At 40.4% G+C, this 20703-nt stretch overlaps 1 protein-coding gene across 4 annotated transcripts in view; it reads right to left on the reverse strand.

Moving 5' to 3' along the window:
• Positions 1 to 20703, reverse strand: part of tcerg1b (transcription elongation regulator 1b (CA150)) — a 101473-nt gene that overhangs the window by 27581 nt on the left and 53189 nt on the right. For all 4 annotated transcript variants that reach the window (XM_072263540.1, XM_072263537.1, XM_072263536.1 and 1 more), the window contains 3 exons: positions 13127 to 13287; positions 12451 to 12517; positions 11692 to 11827 (listed from right to left, as the gene is read on the reverse strand). In XM_072263540.1, the coding sequence (XP_072119641.1) occupies positions 11692 to 11827; positions 12451 to 12517; positions 13127 to 13287 (364 nt within the window). The remainder of the gene's footprint in view (positions 1 to 11691; positions 11828 to 12450; positions 12518 to 13126; positions 13288 to 20703) is intronic.

Genomic DNA, 20703 nt, shown 5'->3' on the forward strand with positions numbered 1-20703 from the left:
ATTACTACAACCACACATCTTTATTAGATATGACAAAAAACAGTGGGATGCTGACTATTTTTCCACTAATTAGTCTTGAAACTCACTAAACAATTAAGAAATCAGTCACGCTCAACTAGTTTCTCATTAAAAGATCCACTACCGGGTGACATTTAAGATGACCACAACAGGAGTTCTGACAAAATGAAAGCCTTGAAGTTTAATCTTTTGATTGCAACCACTATTAATTTAGATTCTATGACATAATTAAAAAGTTGTTATTTTTTCAGATGTAGATTAGGTGACGTTCAATCATACCATGGAACATTTAAAAATGCAAGATGTTAGGAAAATATGGAGAGGAATTAATAGATTGAATTGAAAAAATGTAGCATCAGGTACACAACACAAGGGGAAAAAAGAAATATGTTGTGTCTTGCTTTAAGAAAGAAAACAGCATTAAAAAAACCATTGGGAATGTACTTGCATGAATGTACAACTGAACTGGATAACTAGGAAAAAAAGATGATGTTGAACTTTTAAATACTGATGCAAGGCACAGACAGGAAAACTTCAGTTAACATCCAAGAATAAGGAGGTCTTTTTTTGTGATTACTGACACAGCTTCATAAAACTATTTTTTTTATTTACACAGAGGAAAAGTCACAAAGGACACAAACAAATCAATGACATTAGTTGTCTGTACCCCCGTAATTGCAGGATTCTGCAGTCAGCCCAGCGCATCTGTAGTTGTGAGCTTCCCATGATTCATGACACTTACAAAGACAGGTGTGAGAATAGGGCCCGAAGGATCATTGGGGACCCGAGTCACCCCAACCACAATCTATTCCAGCTGATACCATCCGGGAAATGGTACCGCAGCATACAACCAGGACCAACAGGCTCCAGGACAGCTTCTTCCACCGGGCCAGCAGACTGATTAACTCACACTGATTTGAGTGTCTTTCTCTGTTACATTGACAGTTCTATTTATTATAAATTACTATGATTGCACATTGTACATTTAGACAGAGACGTAACGAAGATTTTTACTCCTCATGTATGTGAAGGATGTAAGAAATAAAGTCAATTCAAACTCTTATTAAGTAGACTACAGGATGAAACTTCAGTTTTAGTTGAGGATGCAGCAACAGTCTGGGCCCTTTGAGAAAGTTGAAAAGTTGGCTGGAGCATAAGCTCTCTTTGCAATCCTATAAGAAGAGGCAAGACATGGCTTGACTAGGAAACAACTGAGAGACTTGATCCCAATAAATTTGGCTCCCAAATATGACTTGACCCCAAAAAATGGTTACTGGTAATTTAAAAGCAAACTATGCCTTTACCCAAAAATGATTAAATTAGCTTAAAAGCTGTGCAATTGTTGATAAACACTGCCTTAAAATAGCATGTTTCATCTTTCCTAACACCAACAGATCTTGCAGTTAAAGCATCAGCTAGAAATTCAGGTTCATGGAGGGTAAATTAGAAATTGAAAAGAGTGATTAAGACTCTGCTAAAATAACTTGGAAGGCCAGCCTTCCAATATTCAGGGCTCCTGCTTAATTGCAAGATCACTTGGAATACCTTCGTACTAATCCTAATTTCAGTCATATGGGTGTTGCCATCTCAAATGGGGACAGTGGAGTGTTAGTTTCAACACAAGGCTAAATAATGGTTACATGAAGGCCACTTAACTTCCCAATGTTATGCTGTGTTCCTAGTTCCTACAGTTAAGCAATGTTGCGAGGCAAGAAGGGGATTAAATTGCAGAGCCATAAACAATGAACGGTCTCTAATAACCTGTATTAATTACTTTTTAAGAGAGCATTTATTCCCATTGATATGACTTATTTATTGGAGAGGAAGGGAAAGAAAGCAGCAGGGAGGATATTAGTTTAAATTACCTACCTCCCAGGGTCAACTTCTTTCTTCAAATGACACACACCCTCTACTGAGCAGGCAAAGAGCTCAACTCATTAGGGAAATCGCATACTGAGTATGGGGATGAAAACGTCACTATGACATTCTGGATATAGCCTCTGCTCAGCCACTTCTATATGTGCAAAGATTAGTACCATTTCAACACATTTTGATGGAAACTAATTTGAGGCATCATCTGATATTAACTTGCTGGGGCCGTGGAAATGGACAGGAGGCACACTGCTGTTCAATGCAAAGCCCAAAAGCAAAATATGATCTACTGCATGCCATGTGTCTTCTATTCACCAAAATAACAGTATGTAGTGTCTATCATACAAAAACCTCCAGAGAATGGACTGAAATTAAAGGATGAGCACTAGTAATTCTCCCTGTAGAATTGCAAAACTGTGGGAAAAGTATGCCCAGCTCTGTGGAAGATACGGAACACCTCTCCTCCCCCATTTTGCTGATGACCGTATCCGCAAAGCTTCCTAATCTCATAGATCTTACAAGTTCCTCCCATACAATCACTTTCGCTTCATCCAAATTTTATTCTTCCCCCTCACCTCTTCCTCCTGTATTTCACAGGATAAATTAGCAAACAATATTACAGTTGACAGAGGCTTTCAATTATGTCTGTTCAATTTCCCATTCTGCTTGTAGCTCTCTGTTCTCTCAGACCAAGGTTGTTACCCCTTGTCCTCACCTTCCACTCCAGTCTCTACATTCAGTTGCCCATCATCCATAACTTCTTGTTTATTGTAATGTCATAATCAAACACATCTTCACAGTCTGCAACCCGAACCCTTTCAGAATTTTAATGGTAGGTGTTGTCTCCTTCCATTAAAATCTAGCTTACTTGTTCATTTTAATATCATCCACTCTCCTTCTCATTACATCTTGCAGTGCAAATGAAGACAAAACAGTTGCCCTTTTACCTCTTCACTTCCCAGCCCCCATGGACTCAAAAACTCCTTTGAAATAATGTCTACCAAATTCAGTAAGAATTGATTTGTAGCTCCTGCAATTTAGAAAATGCCATTCTGTTCGTGACATTGGAGGAACCAAAAGCAAATTGGCCAATCACTCTGTAAGACATCTACATCAACTAGGATGACTCTGAGCTTCCCGATGCCTAGCTGGATCTCCGTTTTCTGTCTGAAACATTTGCCATGAAGTTCAACAGCTCTGCCGAAGCTCTTCTCCCTGAACTGCTCAGTATTTCCAGCTCCTTCTTTTGGTTCTAATTAAGCTCAACATCATCTCATCTGCCAAATGGAGACATCACAATCTTCAGGACTGAATAATAAATTCAACAAATTAAGATAACTAGCATTTCCAGCTACAAAGAGAACTGGGTGGTTACAATGCAAAATTATAGATGAAAGATTAATCGTTCCACTCTTCACAGATACTCCCTGAATATTCCAAGTGCTTTATTTCATATTTTTGCTATCAATTAAGTTTCACATCTCCGAACTGTATTTTACAGGTCCAGCACTCCCTATCCTTCTCTCATCTGTTATCTTTCATCTTGTACTTGAATTGTTTCTATCTTCAGAGCTGCTGCCTGACCCGCTGGATATTTTCCCTTTCAAATTTCAGATTTCCACCATCTTCCATTGTAATTTCCATCATCTGCATTTTGATTTGTGTGGGATTTCTTTGAATTCATGTTCGTTAAGAAAATCAAATGATACAGTGCACCCATTAATATATTTTTTAAAAAGCTGTCAAGCCAATTTGCCAGAGAAACCAGTATCACTGATTTTAAAAAAAATAATCAGTAATTGAGAGGATTGCTCCCAATAGTAGCTGCACATTCTACCAGGCTGGACCAAATTAAGGTACACACATACTGGTTTTGAAAGAATTTGAACTTTTTACAAATCTAGTTGCCTACCACCTTGCCTGCAGGATTTAGGTGTATCCACCCATTTAGCTAAGCTTTGATACCCATCCATCTTAAGTCATTTCACAAGAACTAAATTACCAACAGAATTGCTTCAACAGCCACACAATATCTTTAGACTGTTTCCACCATTTGGATGTTTGCAATGTTCTAGCTCTAATTTGCCTGGCAGTGCATAAAACTGCCAGATTACATCCTGACCTGACTGGAACTAGAATGCGACCTTGGGTAAAAATTCTGGGTGATTCCTAAGGTATGCCTTGTACGAAAACCAAATCAAACAGTTAATTTGCCATCAGAGCTGACAGCTCATAAACCCCAAGGTGAAAGGCAATTTTTGCATAAGTAATACATTCAGTCTTAAACCATTGACAGCACTTATCTTAGATAGACAAATTGCTGTGAAAGCCCAATTAAACATATAAAATGGAAGGTTCAATTATTGTTAACACAAAAAAAGTGTAAGAAATTCAAACAGCCACAATATGCATCTCAATAAACACATGTGGAATAAACAGCTAGTATCAGTATCAATATCATTAAACTACTTTATTTGTCAGAGAACATTTATCATTTTCCTTTAGGGAAGGAAATCTTCCATTTTCACCAAATCTAAACGAAATAACGCTACAGATCTGAAAATGTTGAATCTTGCATGCCCTCCAAAGTAGCCAAGTTGAGCTAGCTATTCGTTTCTCACATATAACCCCTCTGTTATATTGGTGTAATAGGGAATATAAGGCTAGATGGAAGGAAATAGAATTTGGATTAGTTGACAGTTTTCCTCTTCAGGCCTCAATAGCTGACAAAGGATTGATGGCCCAGTTGGAAAAATTTAAAAACGCTTGGATAAATCTTACATTAAAAGTATGGCAGAAGGTGGTTAATTCATGTGGAATTAATAACATGTTAAAGCTCTTTAGATGGTGTGCATATGATACTGAATTCCTTCCCAACAGAGGAGATAAAAGATTTGAGCTATGGATAAAGAAAGGTCTTACAACCTACCTCTCATTTATAGATAAAAGAGTATTACAAAGTTTCCAAATCCTGCAGGACAAACATGGCCTAGAACATAATGACTTTTTTAGGTACCTTCAAGTACCTAAACTATGTTAACCAGAGTGGTAGATATACAGACCTATCAACAGTAGAATTAGAATTTTTCAAGATTCTGAATTCGGCTTGCAGTTCAATACCTAGTAAATCAGTTTCTCGATTATATAATGCACTCTCCCATGCTAAAAATGTAAATACACTGTATATTAAAGAGAAGTGGGAGAAAGAAGCGGGGTTGGTACTTTCAGAGGAGGCTTGGGAGAAAATCTGCAGCTTTCAATGGTCCTCGACTAATTCTTTGACTTGGAGAGAACATTGTTGGAAAAACATTATAAGATACTTCAAGACCCCATATCAGGAAAAATATAAAGATACAAATGTGATGTGTTGGAGAAGGTGCGGCTCCAAGGAGGCAAATCATTTTCATATTTTTTGGGATTGCCCTAAATTAAGTCTATTTTGGGAAGGTATTCATAGAACATTAGTTAAGGTACTTAGGTCCCAGATACCTCTGAACTTTGAGACGCTCTATTTGGGGCATGTATTGTTTCTTGAACAGAAGGAAGATATAAAGTTGCTGCAGGCCCTCTTAGCGGCAAGTAAGAAATCAATCACTAGAAAATGGCTAAATCCAATACCACCTACATTAGAAGATTGGTACGAAATTATCTTGGAAATATTTAAAATGGAAAAGTTGACTTACTCCCTGAGAACTCAAAAAGAAAAATTTTATCAAATCTGGAATAAATGGATTGAATATATAACCCCAATGCGAGCAGATTTTAGATGACTCTCCTAATGATTTATACTGCTCTTCTCATCAACACAGTAATATTGCTAACGTAAGCACCCCTAGTGTAATTGTTTGTTTTTTTTTTGTTTTCTTTTGGAAAATAGAGAATTAACACAAGTAAAGGGAAAGATTTGGGAAAGGGATAAAAAAATGGAAAAATTAAGTAAATAAGTACATAGGGATTGGATAATTATGTCTGCGGGCAGGAGCAAGCATGAACAAATTAGGATATAAACACCTACAATGGTTGATACATAGGCTTATATACAACATTTTGGACCAGTGGAAATGGTCCAAAAGGGTTATATGGAAACTATTATTACCATTTTTCTTAACAACTAATTCCATTACCTAGCCTAATAGGTTAGATTTACCACAGTACATAATTATCTATTTAAATGTTTATTTTCCTATTATATCATCCCAATGTGTACTTAAGAATGTATAAATAATTGTAGTTTTATACATATAAAAAATGGAAAAGGTTATATGTGTGAAAAAAGTACATATTTGTGAATTCCTTACCCAAATAGAAATTAAATAAAAAAAAAATGGGCACTAAATATCAGTCATCCCTTTGAAATCCACATCCTAGAAATGAAGACACTAAACAATAATTAAACCCATGTTCAATGAGACTTACTTTGGAGTAAGTGGAATTTAACAGCAGGCAGAAGTAGGTACTGAAATGGAAATCTCTAAATTTGCACTGAGAAATTTTAAATAATCAGAATCCTTTATTATCACCAAGTATGTGGACACATACAGGGAATTAGATGCCGGTTTCCCTGAGCTCTTGCTGTACAGAATCAAAAAGCAAACAAAACAATAGTGCAAATAACTATATACAATGAACTATATACAATGAGGTATACCTGTGTATGTACAGGCGGACTTGGTTTGTAATAGACGAAAATTCAAGTGTTCATAAGACTGATGGCATACGGTAAGAAACTGATGGCATACGGAAATAAGGATGCTCTAATGTTGCCAAAGCTCCCGTAAAATAATTACCCCAAAACTCTAAAGATACCGAGACAATACAAAACAAGGCTCATGAAACAAGCAGCACAGATGTCACTTGGCACCTGATAGGATCTCAAAACATTCAAGAAAAACTTTAAGACCATAAGACATAGGAGCAGAATTAGGCCATTGAGTCCATGGGTCCACTTGGCCACTTCATTATGGCTGATCCATTTTCCCCGCCTTCGTCCTACAACCTTCCACATCCTGACTAATCAAGAACCTATCAACCTCTGCTTTAAGTACACACAATGACGTGGCCTCACAGCCAGCTGTGGCAATGCACTCCACAGATTCACTACCAAATGGCTAAAGAAATTCCTCCTCATCTCTACTCTAAATGGACGGCACTCTACTCTGAGACTATGCCCTCTGGTACTAGACTCTCCTTCTTTACATTCTTTACACATCCAGTCTAGCTAGGCTTTCAATATTCCATAAATGTCAATGACATGCCCACTCATTCTAATAAATTCCAGCCAGTACAGACGAGAGCCATCAAACACTCCTCAGACGATAACCTTTTCGTTCCCAGAATCATTCTTGTAAACCTCCTCTGGACGCCCTCCAATGTCAGCACATCCTTTCTTAGATAAGGGGCCCAAAACTGCTCACAATACTCCAAGTGAAGCTTCACTAGTGCTTTACACAGCCTCAGCATTACAGCCTTGCTTTTATACCCTGGTCTGCTTGAAATGAATACTAATACTGCATTTAACAATATTCCCACCACTCACTCCACAAGTTAAACTTTAGGGACTCCTGCATGAGGATTCTCAATTCCCTTTGCAGCTCGGATTTTTGAATTTTCTCCCTGTTCAGAAAATAGTTTACGCTTTTATTCTGTCTAATGAAGTGCGTGACAATACACTTCCCAAAGCAGTATTGCATCTGCCACCTCTAGGCCCATCTTCCTACGCTAAGTCATTAAGTCCTTCTGCAGCCTCTCTGCTTCCTCAACACTACCTGCCCTCCCCCTATCTTCATAACATCCACAAACCTGGCCACAAAGTCATCAATTCTGTCAGCCAAATTACTGACATTATAACAAAAAGCAGTCACAACATGGACCCTTGCGGAACACTAGTCACCGGTAGCCAACCAGAAAAGGCTCCTTTTATTCACACTTTTTGCTTCCCAACAATCAGCCAAAACTCTATCCATGTTAGTATCTTTCCTGTAATACCATGGGCTCTTATTTTGTTACACAGCCTCATGTGTGGCACCTTGTCAAAAGCCTTCTGAAAAGTCAAAGTATACAACATCCACCAACAACACACATCAAAGTTGCTGGTGAACACAGCAGGCCAGGCAGCATCTCTAGGAAGAGATGCAGTCGACGTTTCAGGCCGAGACCCTTCGTCAGGACATCCACTGACTCTCCTTTATCTATCCTGCCTGTTATTTCTTCAAAGAATTCCAACAGATTTGTCAAGCAAGATTTTCTCTTAAGGAAACCAGGCAGTACCCTGAGATCTCATCCTTAACAGCTGACTCCAACATCTTCCCAACCACTCAGCCAAGTTAATAGGCCTCTAATATCCTTTCTTCTGCTTCCCTCCCTTCTTGAAAAATGGAGTAACATTTGCAAATTTTCCAGTCCTCCAGAACTATACCAGAATCTAGTGATTTGTTAAAGATCATTATCATGCCTCCACAATCTCATCAGCTTCCTCTGGGGTGTAGTTCATCCGGTCCAGATGACTTAACTATGTTCAGACCTTTCAGCTTCCCTAGCACCTTATCCCTAGTAATAGCAACTGCACTCATTTCTGCCCCAACACTCTTGAACTTCCTGCATACTGCTAGTGACTTCCACAGTGAGGACTGATTCAAACTACTTACTCAGTTTGCTCACTGTTTCCTTGTACTGCATTCCTACCTCTCCAACATTGTTTTGCAGTGTTCAATATCTATTCTCACCTTTTTCACTCCATATATCTGAAAAAAAACTTGGTATCCTATTTGATATTATTGACTAGCTTACCTTCATATTTCACCTTTTCTCTCCTTATGGCTTTTATTGTTACCTTCTGTTGATTTTTAAAAAGCTTCCCAATCCTCCAACTTTCCACTATTTTCTGCTCTATTGTATGCCCTCTCTTTTGCCTTTATGTTTATTTGACTTCCCTTGTCAGCCACAGTTATGTCATCCTGCTTTTAGGGTATTTTCTTAGGATGTATCTATCGTGCACCTACTGAATTAGAAACATAGAAAACCTACAGCACAATACAGGCCCTTTACCCCACAAAGCTGTGCCGAACATGTCCTTACCTTAGAAATTACTTAGGGTTACCCATAGCCCTCTGTTTTTCTCAGCTCCATGTACCTATCCAGAAGTCTCTTAAAAGACCCTATTGTATCCGACTCCAACATCGTTGCTGGCAGCACATTCCACGCACTCACCACTCTCTGTGTAAAAAAACTTACCCCTGACATCTCCTCTGTACCTACTTCCAAGCACCTTAAAACTGTGCCCTTTCCTGCTGTGCCATTTCAGCCCTGAGAAAAAGCCTCTGACTATCCACACGATCAATGCCTCTCACCATCTTATACACCTCTATCAGGTCACCTCTTATCCTCTGTTGCTTCAAGGGAAAAAGGCAGAGTTCACTCAACCTATTCTCATAAAGCATGCTCCCCAATCCAGGCAACATCCTTGTAAATCTCTTCTGCGCCCTTTCTATGGCTTCCACATCCTTTCTGTAGTGAGACAACCAGAAATTCCAGCCATTGCTGTTCTGTTGTCATTCCTGCTTGTGCCCCTTTCCAATCAACCGTGGCCAGCTCCTCTGTCATGCCTCTATATTTCCCTTTACACTACTGAAATACTGATATATCGGACTTTAGTTTCTCCCTCTTAAACTGCAAGGTGAATACTATCATATTATAATTGAATCCTAAAGGTTTCTTTAACTTAAGCTCCCTAAACAAATCCACTTCATTACACAACATCCAATCCAGAGTTGTTTTGCGCCTAGTGGAATCAACCACAAGCTGTTCTAAAAAAGGCATCTTGTAGGCATTCTACAAAATCTCTTTCTTGGGATCCAGCCCCAATCTGATTTTCCCAATCTACCTGCATACCGAAATCCCCCCTGACTGTCACATTACCTTCCCAGCCCCAATCTGATTTTCCCAATCTACCTGCCTATTGAAATCCCCGGTGATTGTCACATTGCCCTTTCTACCTCCCGTTGTAATTTGTATCCCACATCCTGGCTGTTGCTCGGAGCCCTGTATGTAACTCCCACCAGGGTCTTTTTCATCCTCGCAGTTTCTTAACTCTACCCACAACGATTATACATTTTCCAATCCTATGTCACCTCTTTCTATGGAGTTGATTTAATTTTTTACCACCAATCAGCCTACCTGCCTATCCTTTCCATACAATTGTATCCTTGGATGTTAAGCTCCCAACTATAATCTTCTTTCAACCATGACTCCGTGATGCCTGCAACATCATACGTGCCAATCTCTAACTGTGCGATAAGATTAATCAACATTATTGGATATACTGCGAGCATTCAAATGTAACACCTTCAGTCCTGTATTTGTCACCTTTTAATTTTTGTCCCCATGTTATACTTCAATACCTGTCCTTCCTAACAGTCTCCCTACACACTGCATCTGCTTGCACACTCCTATCACTGCAGTTCCCATCTCCTTACTAAATTAGTTTAAACTGTCCCCAACAACTCTAGCAAACCTGCCTGCAAGGATATTGGTCCTCCACAGGTTCAGGTGTAATCCATTCCTCTTGTACAGGTCATTCCTTCCTAAGAAGAGATTCAATGACACAGAAATCTGGAACTCTGCCCCTTGCATGAGCTCCTCTGTCAAATTATCGCATTCTTATCCTCACTGGTGTGTCGCACAGGCAGCAATCCAGAGAATACAATAATGGAAGTCCCGCTTTTCAGCTTTCTGCCCAACTCTCTAAATTCTTTCAGGAACTCCTCCCTTTTCCTACCCATGTTATTGATGCCAAAATACACCAAGACTTCTGGCTGCTCACCTTTAGAACGCCGTAGACTCCATCGACATGTCATGACCCTGGCACCTGGGAAGCAATACACCACAGAATCTCATGTCTACTCCTGGAAACCCCATCACTACTGCAATCCTCTTCTCTCCCCTTCCCTTCTGAGCCACAGCAGCACTCAGTGCCAGAGACCTGGTCGCTGTGACTCCCTCTTCCTAGGTTGTCATCTTCAACAGTATCCAAAGTGGTAAACTTATTACTGAGGGAAACAGCCATAGGGGTTCTCTGCACTAGCTACCCATTTCCTGACAGTCACCCAGGTACCTGCTACCTGCAACTTAGGGGTGACTACCTCATTGTAGCTGTTATCTATTATCTCTTCAGCTTGATGTACAAGCCAAAGGTCACTGACCTGCAGCGCCAGTTCCTTAACAGATTCTTTGAGGAGCTGCGGCTGGGTGCACCTGGTTATCCCAGAGGCTGCAGCTCTCCCAGAATTCCCACATCTTACACAAAGGACACAACACAGACCCTGGAGTTGCACTGTACTCACTGCACTAACAAAGAAGAATGAAGAAGAAAGTTATCAGAAACTTGCCTCACTCAAGCCTGTTGGGCTAAAGCCTCACCACTCCAACACTGGTACACTCAACAATGGCTGCTCCCTTTGTCCCTACCTTAGTTTTTATTTGTCCTTGTTAATGATTGGGCCGCTAGAAAAACATGAAAGCCTGCAAAGACTACTTTTTTTTAAAATCGCTTGCCCCTACCTGTGTGAAGTCTCCTCTGTCAATACAATTAGGCCAGAAGAAAAATCCTGAAGGCCTGCAAACGTTACTTTTTAAATCACTTGCCCCTACCTTTGTGGAGCCTCCTCTGATGATTTGGTTTGGCCGCCAGAAAAACAAACTGAATTCATTACTGGCTAGCAATCAAAGGGGAAGTCAACCCTAAACTTAGTACTCCTTATTTGCAAAAGCTTGAGACAAAAATAGAGAATCCACATAGGTCCTTACCCCTCTCTCAAGCAGCATATCCCTGAACTGTTTCATGCGAGTCTCCAGTGGAACTATGGCCCTCTCCCGTGCTGCTTTGATCTCAGCTTCCATTGCTGCCTCCTTCTCAGACTCTGGATCTTTCAGGTCATCCTTCCTGTAATATAATTTAAATTTTAAAAAGTGACTTTACAAAAGCAAAAGCAATTGTTGTACATCAAAGGATTTAAAATATTGGAAAGAAACAGAACCAGGGAAGGTTGAAGTATACTTATTTTAGTGAGGTCCTGGAGGAAAGGTGATACTGTTGTACTTCTTTGAATTAGCAATTTCAAAATCAGCCAAGTGTTGCAAATTTTTTCCAGAAATCCCAAACAAAAGAGTCAAACTCTTGAAAGAAGAACAGGCCATTTTCAATTGAAGCAAGGATAGATTTCATCACTTGGTTCTGTGAATCTTAGGAATTCTCACCTTGGATTGCTATGAAGGCTATATTAATGACTGCACATTATGAATAATTACATTCATAGCAGAGGAATAAATTTCAGAGTATCTAGAGGAATCAGGGACATGGGATAAGATCAACCATGATTTTGTTGAATGGCAGAGCATGCTTGATAAGCCAAAAGGTCAATCCCTACTATAAATGGTTTTCTTTGAATAAATGTTTAGTTGTAAGCAAATACATTAAAGCAGCAAACTAAACACACAGTAGTCTCACACGAATTGAGGAACAGTAAATATTTTAAGAGTGTGGCCTATTTTTCAATTTTCCCTTACTTTCGCTTCTTTGCTTTAATCGGTTCATCATCATATTCATCCTCCAGGGGTTCAGATTCATCTCTCACTAAATAAAAAAAGACAATTTTTAAATATGAACTAATCTACCCTTTCCAATTGACACAACCATTTTATTTGTTGAACATTCAAATATTTCCTTGGGTAACTAACTCATGTTAAACTTGAAGTAAATACCACTGCTCGGAGAAACCGCAGCAAATTCAATTCTTTACATGAATGAAGATATTAAAAAGCAAACCCAATTCCAAATGCAAAAGGTAAAAATAAATCAACTTAACAGTCATTAAAAGTCGTGCTTTTTTTAAGATATTTAAAATGCAATAATCATTTCAAAAAAAATTTTTGAAACAATCATGTCAGGTGCAACTTTCAGGAGTCAGGAGTAACTATTCAATAAAACCCAGATCACAATTCACAGAAAACAGTAACCATGTTCTATATAGGACATCCTCTCCACTACACTACCTCCTTTTAGAATAGTTGGATTTGATTAAAAAACACATCTTAAGTTATCCAAGTTCTTGCAATAATAACACCATGACCTTGAGGAACATTGACATTGCTGGTCTAATCATCAAGACTTGGAGATATGGACTGGTGTTACATGAGAAATAATGCTACAGTAATGCTTAAATCAATAACTAGGATCTCTCACCAAGTTTCTTCTCATTGTCAGAACATTTTTTGTGAGGAGGTTCCTGGATAATTTTGTCAACGTCAGCTCTTCCAACCAGTTCATCTGGCCTATCCCACATTGACAAGCGGGTTGTTGGGTTATAATAAAATACTCGCTCATCACCAGTCCACACAACACACCTAAAATGAAAATATTTCATTAAGTTGAGCATCACTCCTGTCCACCTTTGGTGAGATCAACTTTCTCTTGTTTAAACAGAAGAACTGGGACAAAGACCAAAATGACAAGAAATCAAAAATTGTAAACTAATTGAAGGAACAGGGAGAAGAGAGAGAGGAAAAAGCTGTGGTTGAAGTGGACAAAAGAGTAAAGTCGTTCCAAAGTTTTGAAATCCTTGGAAACAAAGATGGAACTCAAGATATGGCAAAGATTATTGACACAGACTGAAGCAGCAAAGTAGAATGCCTTGGATCAATTGTTTAATGTGCAGTTGAAGATGAGCAGTGACAAGAATAAAGTAAAGAAAGGCAAAGTAGAATGCATTAAGAAACCAAAACCTGAAGAGGAGAGGAGATTGCATTAGCAAGACTAATTTCAACAGAACTCCTACAGGTGGATTGTGGGGTGGGTGGGTGGAAGTAGAATTATTAAAAAAATACGATAATTCCAACAGCATGTCATATTTGCAAATTTAGCACCATCTACTGGAAGAACAACCCTATACCTTGAAAATCCTTGAGCTCTGAATTTAACAGTGGATTGCAATGTGACGTTGTTGCACCCCCCCAATATCATGTTAATAACACAAAATAAAAAATAAAATTAAGTTGTCAGTCTTCCCTCCCATTTTCCCTGATCCAAAGGGGGGGGGGGGAGAGAGAAAGAGACACAAAATCTGGTATTCAACTATGTTTTATCTGCTTTAAATTTTGAAAAATGTAACATGAGGTTACAGTAGAACATTGATAGGATGCAAAAACTGGGCTAAGTGGCAGATGGAGTTCAACCCAGATAAGTGTGAGGTAGTTCATTTTGGGAGGTTAAATATGATGGCAGAATACAGCAATAACAGCAAGACTCTTGGTAGTATGGAGGATCAGAGGGATCTTCAGGTCCGAGTTCATAGGACACTCAAAGCTGCTACGCAGGTTGACTCTGTGGTTAAGAAGGCATAGTGTGCATTGGACTTTTATCAATCGTGGGATTGAGTTTAAGAGCCAAGAGGTAACGTTGCACCTATACAGGACCCTAGTCAGACCCTACTTGGAGTACTGTGCTCAATTCTGGTCGCCTCACTACAGGAAGGACATGGAAAACATAGAAAGGGTGCAGAGGAGATTTACAAGGATGTTGCCTGGATTGGGGAGCATGCCTTATGAGAATAGGTTGAGTGAACTCGGCCTTTTCTCCTTGGTGCGATGGAGGATGAGAGCTGACCTGATAGAGGTGCACAAGATAATGAGAGGCATTGATCATGTGGATAGTCAGAGGTACAGAGCAGATGTCAGGGGTAAGCAAGTTAGTTTTTTTTTTAAATGCAGAGAGTGGTGAGTGCGTGGAATGGGCTGCCAGCGGCAGTGGTAAAGGCGGAAACGATAGGGTCTTTTATGAGACTCCTAGATGGAGCTGCGATTAGATTCATACTGGAGCATCCGCAATGCTGAGAAAGTCGTGAATAGCACGTTCAGTGAGTTGGCCACACCGCAGAAAGGGATTGGGTGGCCACTAAACAGCGTAGCAGTAGGCAGGTAGTGCAGGAGTCCCCTGAGGTCATCTCCCTCCTAAACGGATATACTGTTTTGGATACTGTTGGGGGGAGATGTCTCATCAGGGTAAGGCAGCAGCAGCCGCCGAGTTCATGGCACCATGGGTGGCTCTGCGGCACAGGAGGGAAGGAAAAGGAGTAGGAGAGCTATAGTGATCGGGGATTCGACTGTAAGGGGAATAGATAGGCGTTTCTGTAGCCGCAAACAAGACTCCAGGAGGGTATGCTGCCTCCCTGGTGCAAGGGTCAAGGATGTCTCTGAGCGGCTACAGGACACTCTGGAGTGGGAGGGTGAACAGCCAGTGGTCGTGGTGCACAGCGGTACCAACAATATAGGTAAAAAATGGGATGAGGTCCTACAAGGTGAATTTAGGGAGATAGGAGATAAACTAAAAAGTAGGACCACAAAGGTAATAATCTCTGGATGACTACCAGTGCCACGTGCTAGTCAGAGTAGAAATAGGAGGATATTTCAGATGAATACGTGGCTTGAAGAATGGTGCAAGGGGGAGGGATTCAAATTTCTGGGGCATTGGAACCAGTTCTGGAGGAGGTGGGACCGGTACAAACAGGACGGTCTGCACCTGGGCTGGACTGGAACCAATGTCCTAGGGGAAGCGTTTGCTACTGTTGTTCAGGAGGATTTAAACTAATGTGGCAGGGGGATGGGAACAAGTGCAGAGAGACAGAGGAGTGTAAAATGGGGGTAGAAGCAAAAAGTAGTAAGGTGAAAAGTAAAAGTGGCAGGCTGGCAAATCCAGGGCAAAAATCAAAAAGGGCCACTTTTCAACATAATTGTATAAGGGCTAAGAGAGTTGTAAAAGCAAGCCCGAAGGCTTTGTGTGTCAATGCAAGGAGCATTCGTAACAAGGTGGATGAATTGAATGTGCAGATAGTTATTAATGAGTATGATATAGTTGGGATCACAGAAACATGGCTCCAGGGTGACCAAGGATGGGAGCTCAACATTCAGGGATATTCAATATTCAGGAGGGATAGACATGAAAGAAAAGAAGGTGGGGTGGCATTACTGGTTAGAGAGCAGATTAATGCCTTAGAAAAGATGGACATGAACCATGAGGATGTGGAATCGATATGGGTAGAGCTGCATAATACTAAGGGACAGAAAACGCTGATGGGAGTTGTGTACAGGTCACCTAACAGTAGTAGTGAGGTTGGAGATGGCATTAAACAGGAAATTAGAAATGCATGCAATAAAGGAACAGCAGTTATAATGGTTGACTTCAATCTACATATAGATCAGGTGAACCAAATTGGTAAAGGTGCTGAGGAAGAGGATTTCTTGGAATGTATGCGGGATGGTTTTCTGAACCAACGTGCCGAGGAAACAACTAGAGAGCAGGCCATTCTAGACTGGGTATTGAGCAATGAGGAAGGGTTAGTTAGCAATCTTGTCATGCAAGGCCCCTTGGGTAAGAGTGACCATAATTTGGTGGAATTCTTCATTAAAATGGAGAGTGACATAGTTAATTCAGAAACAAAGGTTCTGAACTTAAAGAAGGGTAACTTTGAAGGTATGAGACGTGAATTAGCTAAGATAGACTGGCAAATGACACTTAAAGGATTGATGGTGGATATGCAATGGCAAGCATTTAAAGATCGCATGGATGAACTACAACAATTGTTCATCCCAGTTTGGCAAAAGAATAAACCAGGGAAGGTAGTGCACCCATGGCTGACAAGGGAAATTAGGGGTAGTATCAATTCCAAAGAAAAAACATAGAAATTAGCCAGGAAAAGGTGGCTCACCTGAGGACTGGGAGAAATTCAGAGTTCAGCAGAGGAAGACAAAGGGCTTAATTAGGAAGGGGAAAAAAGATTATGAGAGAAAACTGGCAGGGAACATAAAAACTGACTGTAAAAACTTTTATAGATATGTGAAAAGAAAAAGATTGGTTAAGACAAATGTAGGTCCTTTGTAGTCAGAAACAGGTGAATTGATCATAGGGAACAAGGACATGGCAGACCAATTGAATAACTACTTTGGTTCTGTCTTCACTAAGGAGGACATAAATAATCTTCCAGAAATAGTAGGGGACAGAGGGTCCAGTGAGATGGAGGAACTGAGCGAAATACATGTTAGTAGGGAAGTGGTGTTAGGTAAATTGAAGGGATTAAAGGCAGATAAATCCCCAGGGCCAGATGGTCTGCATCCCAGAGTGCTTAAGGAAGTAGCTCAAGAAATAGTGGATGCATTAGTGATAATTTTTCAAAACTCGTTAGATTCTGGACTAGTTCCTGAGGAGTGGAGGGTGGCTAATGTAACTCCACTTTTTAAAAAAGGGGGAAAGAGAGAAACCGGGGAATTATAGACCGGTAAGCCTGACATTGGTGGTTGGGAAAATGCTAGAGTCAGTCATCAAAGATGTGATAACAGCACATTTGGACAGCGGTGAAATCATCGGACAAGGTCAGCATAGATTTGTGAAAGGAAAATCATGTCTGACAAATCTCATAGAATTTTTTGAGGATGTAACTAATAGAGTGGATAGGGGAGAACCAGTGGATGTGGTATATTTGGATTTTCAAAAGGCTTTTGACAAGGTCCCACACAGGAGATTAGTGTCCAAACTTAAGGTACACGGTATTGGGGGTAAGGTATTGATGTGGATAGAGAATTGGTTGGCAGACGGGAAGCAAAGAGTGGGAATAAACGGGACCTTTTCAGAATGGCAGGCAGTGACTAGTGGGGTACCGCAAGGCTCAGTGCTGGGACCCCAGTTGTTTACAATATATATAAGTTACTTATACGAGGGAATTAAATGCAGCATCTCCAAGTTTGCGGATGACACAAAGCTGGGCGGCAGTGTTAGCTGTGAGGAGGATGCTCAGAGAATGCAGGGTGACTTGGATAGGTTAGGTGAGTGGGCAAATTCATGGCAGATGCAATTTAATGTGGATAAGTGTGAGGTTATCCACTTTGGTGGCAAGAACAGGTGTAAATAGATTATTATCTGAATGGTGGCCGATTAGGAAAAGGGGAGGTGCAACGAGACCTGGGTGTCCTTATTGAAAGTCATTGAAAGTGGGCATGCAGGTACAGCAGGTGGTGAAAAAGGCAAATGGTATGCTGGCATTCATAGCAAGAGGATTAGAGTACAGGAGCAGGGAGCTACTACTGCAGTTGTACAAGGCCTTGGTGAGACCACACCTGGAGTGTTGTGCGCAGTTTTGGTCCCCTAATCTGAGGAAAGACATCCTTGCCATAGAGGGAGTACAAAGAAGGTTCACCAGATTGATTCCTGGGATGGCAGGACTTTCATATGATGAAAGACTGGATCGACTAGGCTTATACTCACTGGAATTTAGAAGATTGAGGGAGGATCTGATTGAAACATATAAAATCCTAAAGTGATTGGACAGGCTAGATGCAGGAAGATTCCTCCCGATGTTGGGGAAGTCCAGAACGAGGGGTCACAGTTTGAGGATAAAGGGGAAGCCTTTTAGGACCGAGATTAGGAAAAACTTCTTCACACAGAGAGTGGTGAATCTGTGGAATTCTCTGCCACAGGAAACAGTTCAGGCCAATTCATTGGCTATATTTAAGAGGGAGTTAGATATGGCCCTTGTGGCTAAAGGGATCATGGGGGTATGAAGAGAATGCAGGTACAGGGTTCTGAGTTGGATGATCAGCCATGATCGTACTGAATGGTGGTGCAGGCTTGAAGGGCCGAATGGCCTACTCCTGCACCTATTTTCTATGTTTCTATGGACACATGGAGCTTAGAGAAATAGAGGGCTATGGGTAAGCCTAGGTAGTTCTAAGGTAAGGACATGTTCGGCACAGCTTCGTGGGCCGAGGGGCCTGTATTGTGCTGTAGGTTTTCTGTTTCTATCTATGAAACTAGTCTCCAAATAATCAACAGTTCATCTCAAACATACAAAGTAAAGTCCGAATGTGATATGAACTATATGTCAGCTTGTGCTACACACTTGCGAGAAAAGAAATGCTCCTTTACAACTTCAGCACATTAATCTGATACAACAGCATTGATTAACATTTATTACAGGAAACCAGGTGCCATAGTTATACAGCACAGAAACCAGTCCCCCAGCTGCACTGAGAGCACCACGGCAGCTTAGTAGTTAGTGTGACGCTATTACAGCTCGGTACTTTAGAGATGAGAGTTTAATCCTGGCATCCTCTGTAAGGAGTTTGTACATCGTCCCTGTGGAATATGAGGGTTTCCTCCTGGTGCTCCAGATCTCAAAGATGTACCGGTTATAAGGTTAACTAGTCATTGTAAATTGTCCCTTGATTAAGGGTTAAATCTGGGATTGCTGGTGGTATGGCTCAAAGGGCCGTAAGGGACCAATTGATACCTGAACTAGTCCAATTTGCCTGCATTTGGACCATATTCCTCTAAACATTTCCTACCAATAATTGTGCCCCAATATCACTTAAACCTTGCAACTGAACCCATCTCTACCACTTTCTCATATACCCAATGCCATCAGTATGAAACACTTGCCCCTCAGGTCCGCTGTAGATTTTTCCTCTTTCACCTTTAACCTATGAACTCTTTATTTGGACTCCAGACCTAGGAAAAAACAATTGTAACATCCACTATATCCATGCTCCTAATGTTTTTTTTTAAATGTCTCCAAGATCACCTCTCAGCCTCTTTGCTCCAGGGGAAATAGTCCCAACCTATCCAGTCTCTCCTCATAACTCAAGTCTAGTCTGGTAAACCTTGTTTGCACCCACTCTACCTTAATCACATCAGTCCTAGTATGCCGACCAGAAATGCACGCAATACTTCAGGTGCAGTCTCATCAATTCCCTAAACACTAGTAACATGATGTCTCAGCTCTTGTACTCAAAGCCCCATCCAATCAAGATATACAATCTTCATCAATTGGCTAGCTCACCCTGGATGACATACGCCTCGACCTTCTTGGCTCATTTATTATATGGGATCTTATCAAAAGGTCCACGTACACAATGTCTGCTGCTCTGCCCTCAATCATCTTGAGCATCTCTTCATAAATTCAATTAAATCTGTGAGACATGACTTCCCATGCAGTAATCAGTCTTTGTTTTTCCAAATGCAGATAGATCCTGTTTCCCAGAATTCCCTCCAGTCAATCACACTGATATAAGGCCCACCAGCCTCTAGTTCAATGCCTTGTTTTTGCAGCTCTTCTTAAATAGACGGTACAACATAAGCCACACTTCAGTCTTCCAGAACCTCAACAAAAACTAAGATACAGAAATCTCTGCCAGGATCTCAACTTCATCCTTTGATTGCCACAATATCTATAATACACTTCGTCAGCCCCAGGGATTTAACCAACTTTATGCGTTTCAAGACCAACAGTATTTCTTCCTTTGCAAAATCAATATTTCAGTATATCATTTTCTTATAAAACAAATCCATACTCTCTGGTCCTTTTCTTTAGGATTTTGAGCTGTCATTTTGTATGTGAATTCAGTGCACTGGGATTGTTTCACATTTACTTACCATATCATATCTTAAATTAACTGGCATCATCCAGAAGTCCAATCCCCAATGAAAATTACAACTGAACGTCCTGAGAAAAACACTGAAGGAATTTGCACAAAAAACAGAGCTCCTACAATAATGGGTTCCTTTATTTTAGGTTAGCTTGGCTTTCAGAACAAAAATAAAGGCATAGCAATATATAGGCTATACCTAGAATCCCCAATATTGTCTCAAATGACAGTAGTAATGGAAGAGTTAGTGGATCTCTTGAGGAATCTTCACTGGGAAACTCATGTCAAATCAAACAATTGTTTCAACCAAAGAAAACTGCTCACCAAATACAGAATAAAATAAGCAAATGG

This window comes from Mobula birostris, chromosome 7, assembly GCF_030028105.1.
Source record: "Mobula birostris isolate sMobBir1 chromosome 7, sMobBir1.hap1, whole genome shotgun sequence".
Classification (NCBI taxonomy): domain Eukaryota; kingdom Metazoa; phylum Chordata; class Chondrichthyes; order Myliobatiformes; family Myliobatidae; genus Mobula; species Mobula birostris.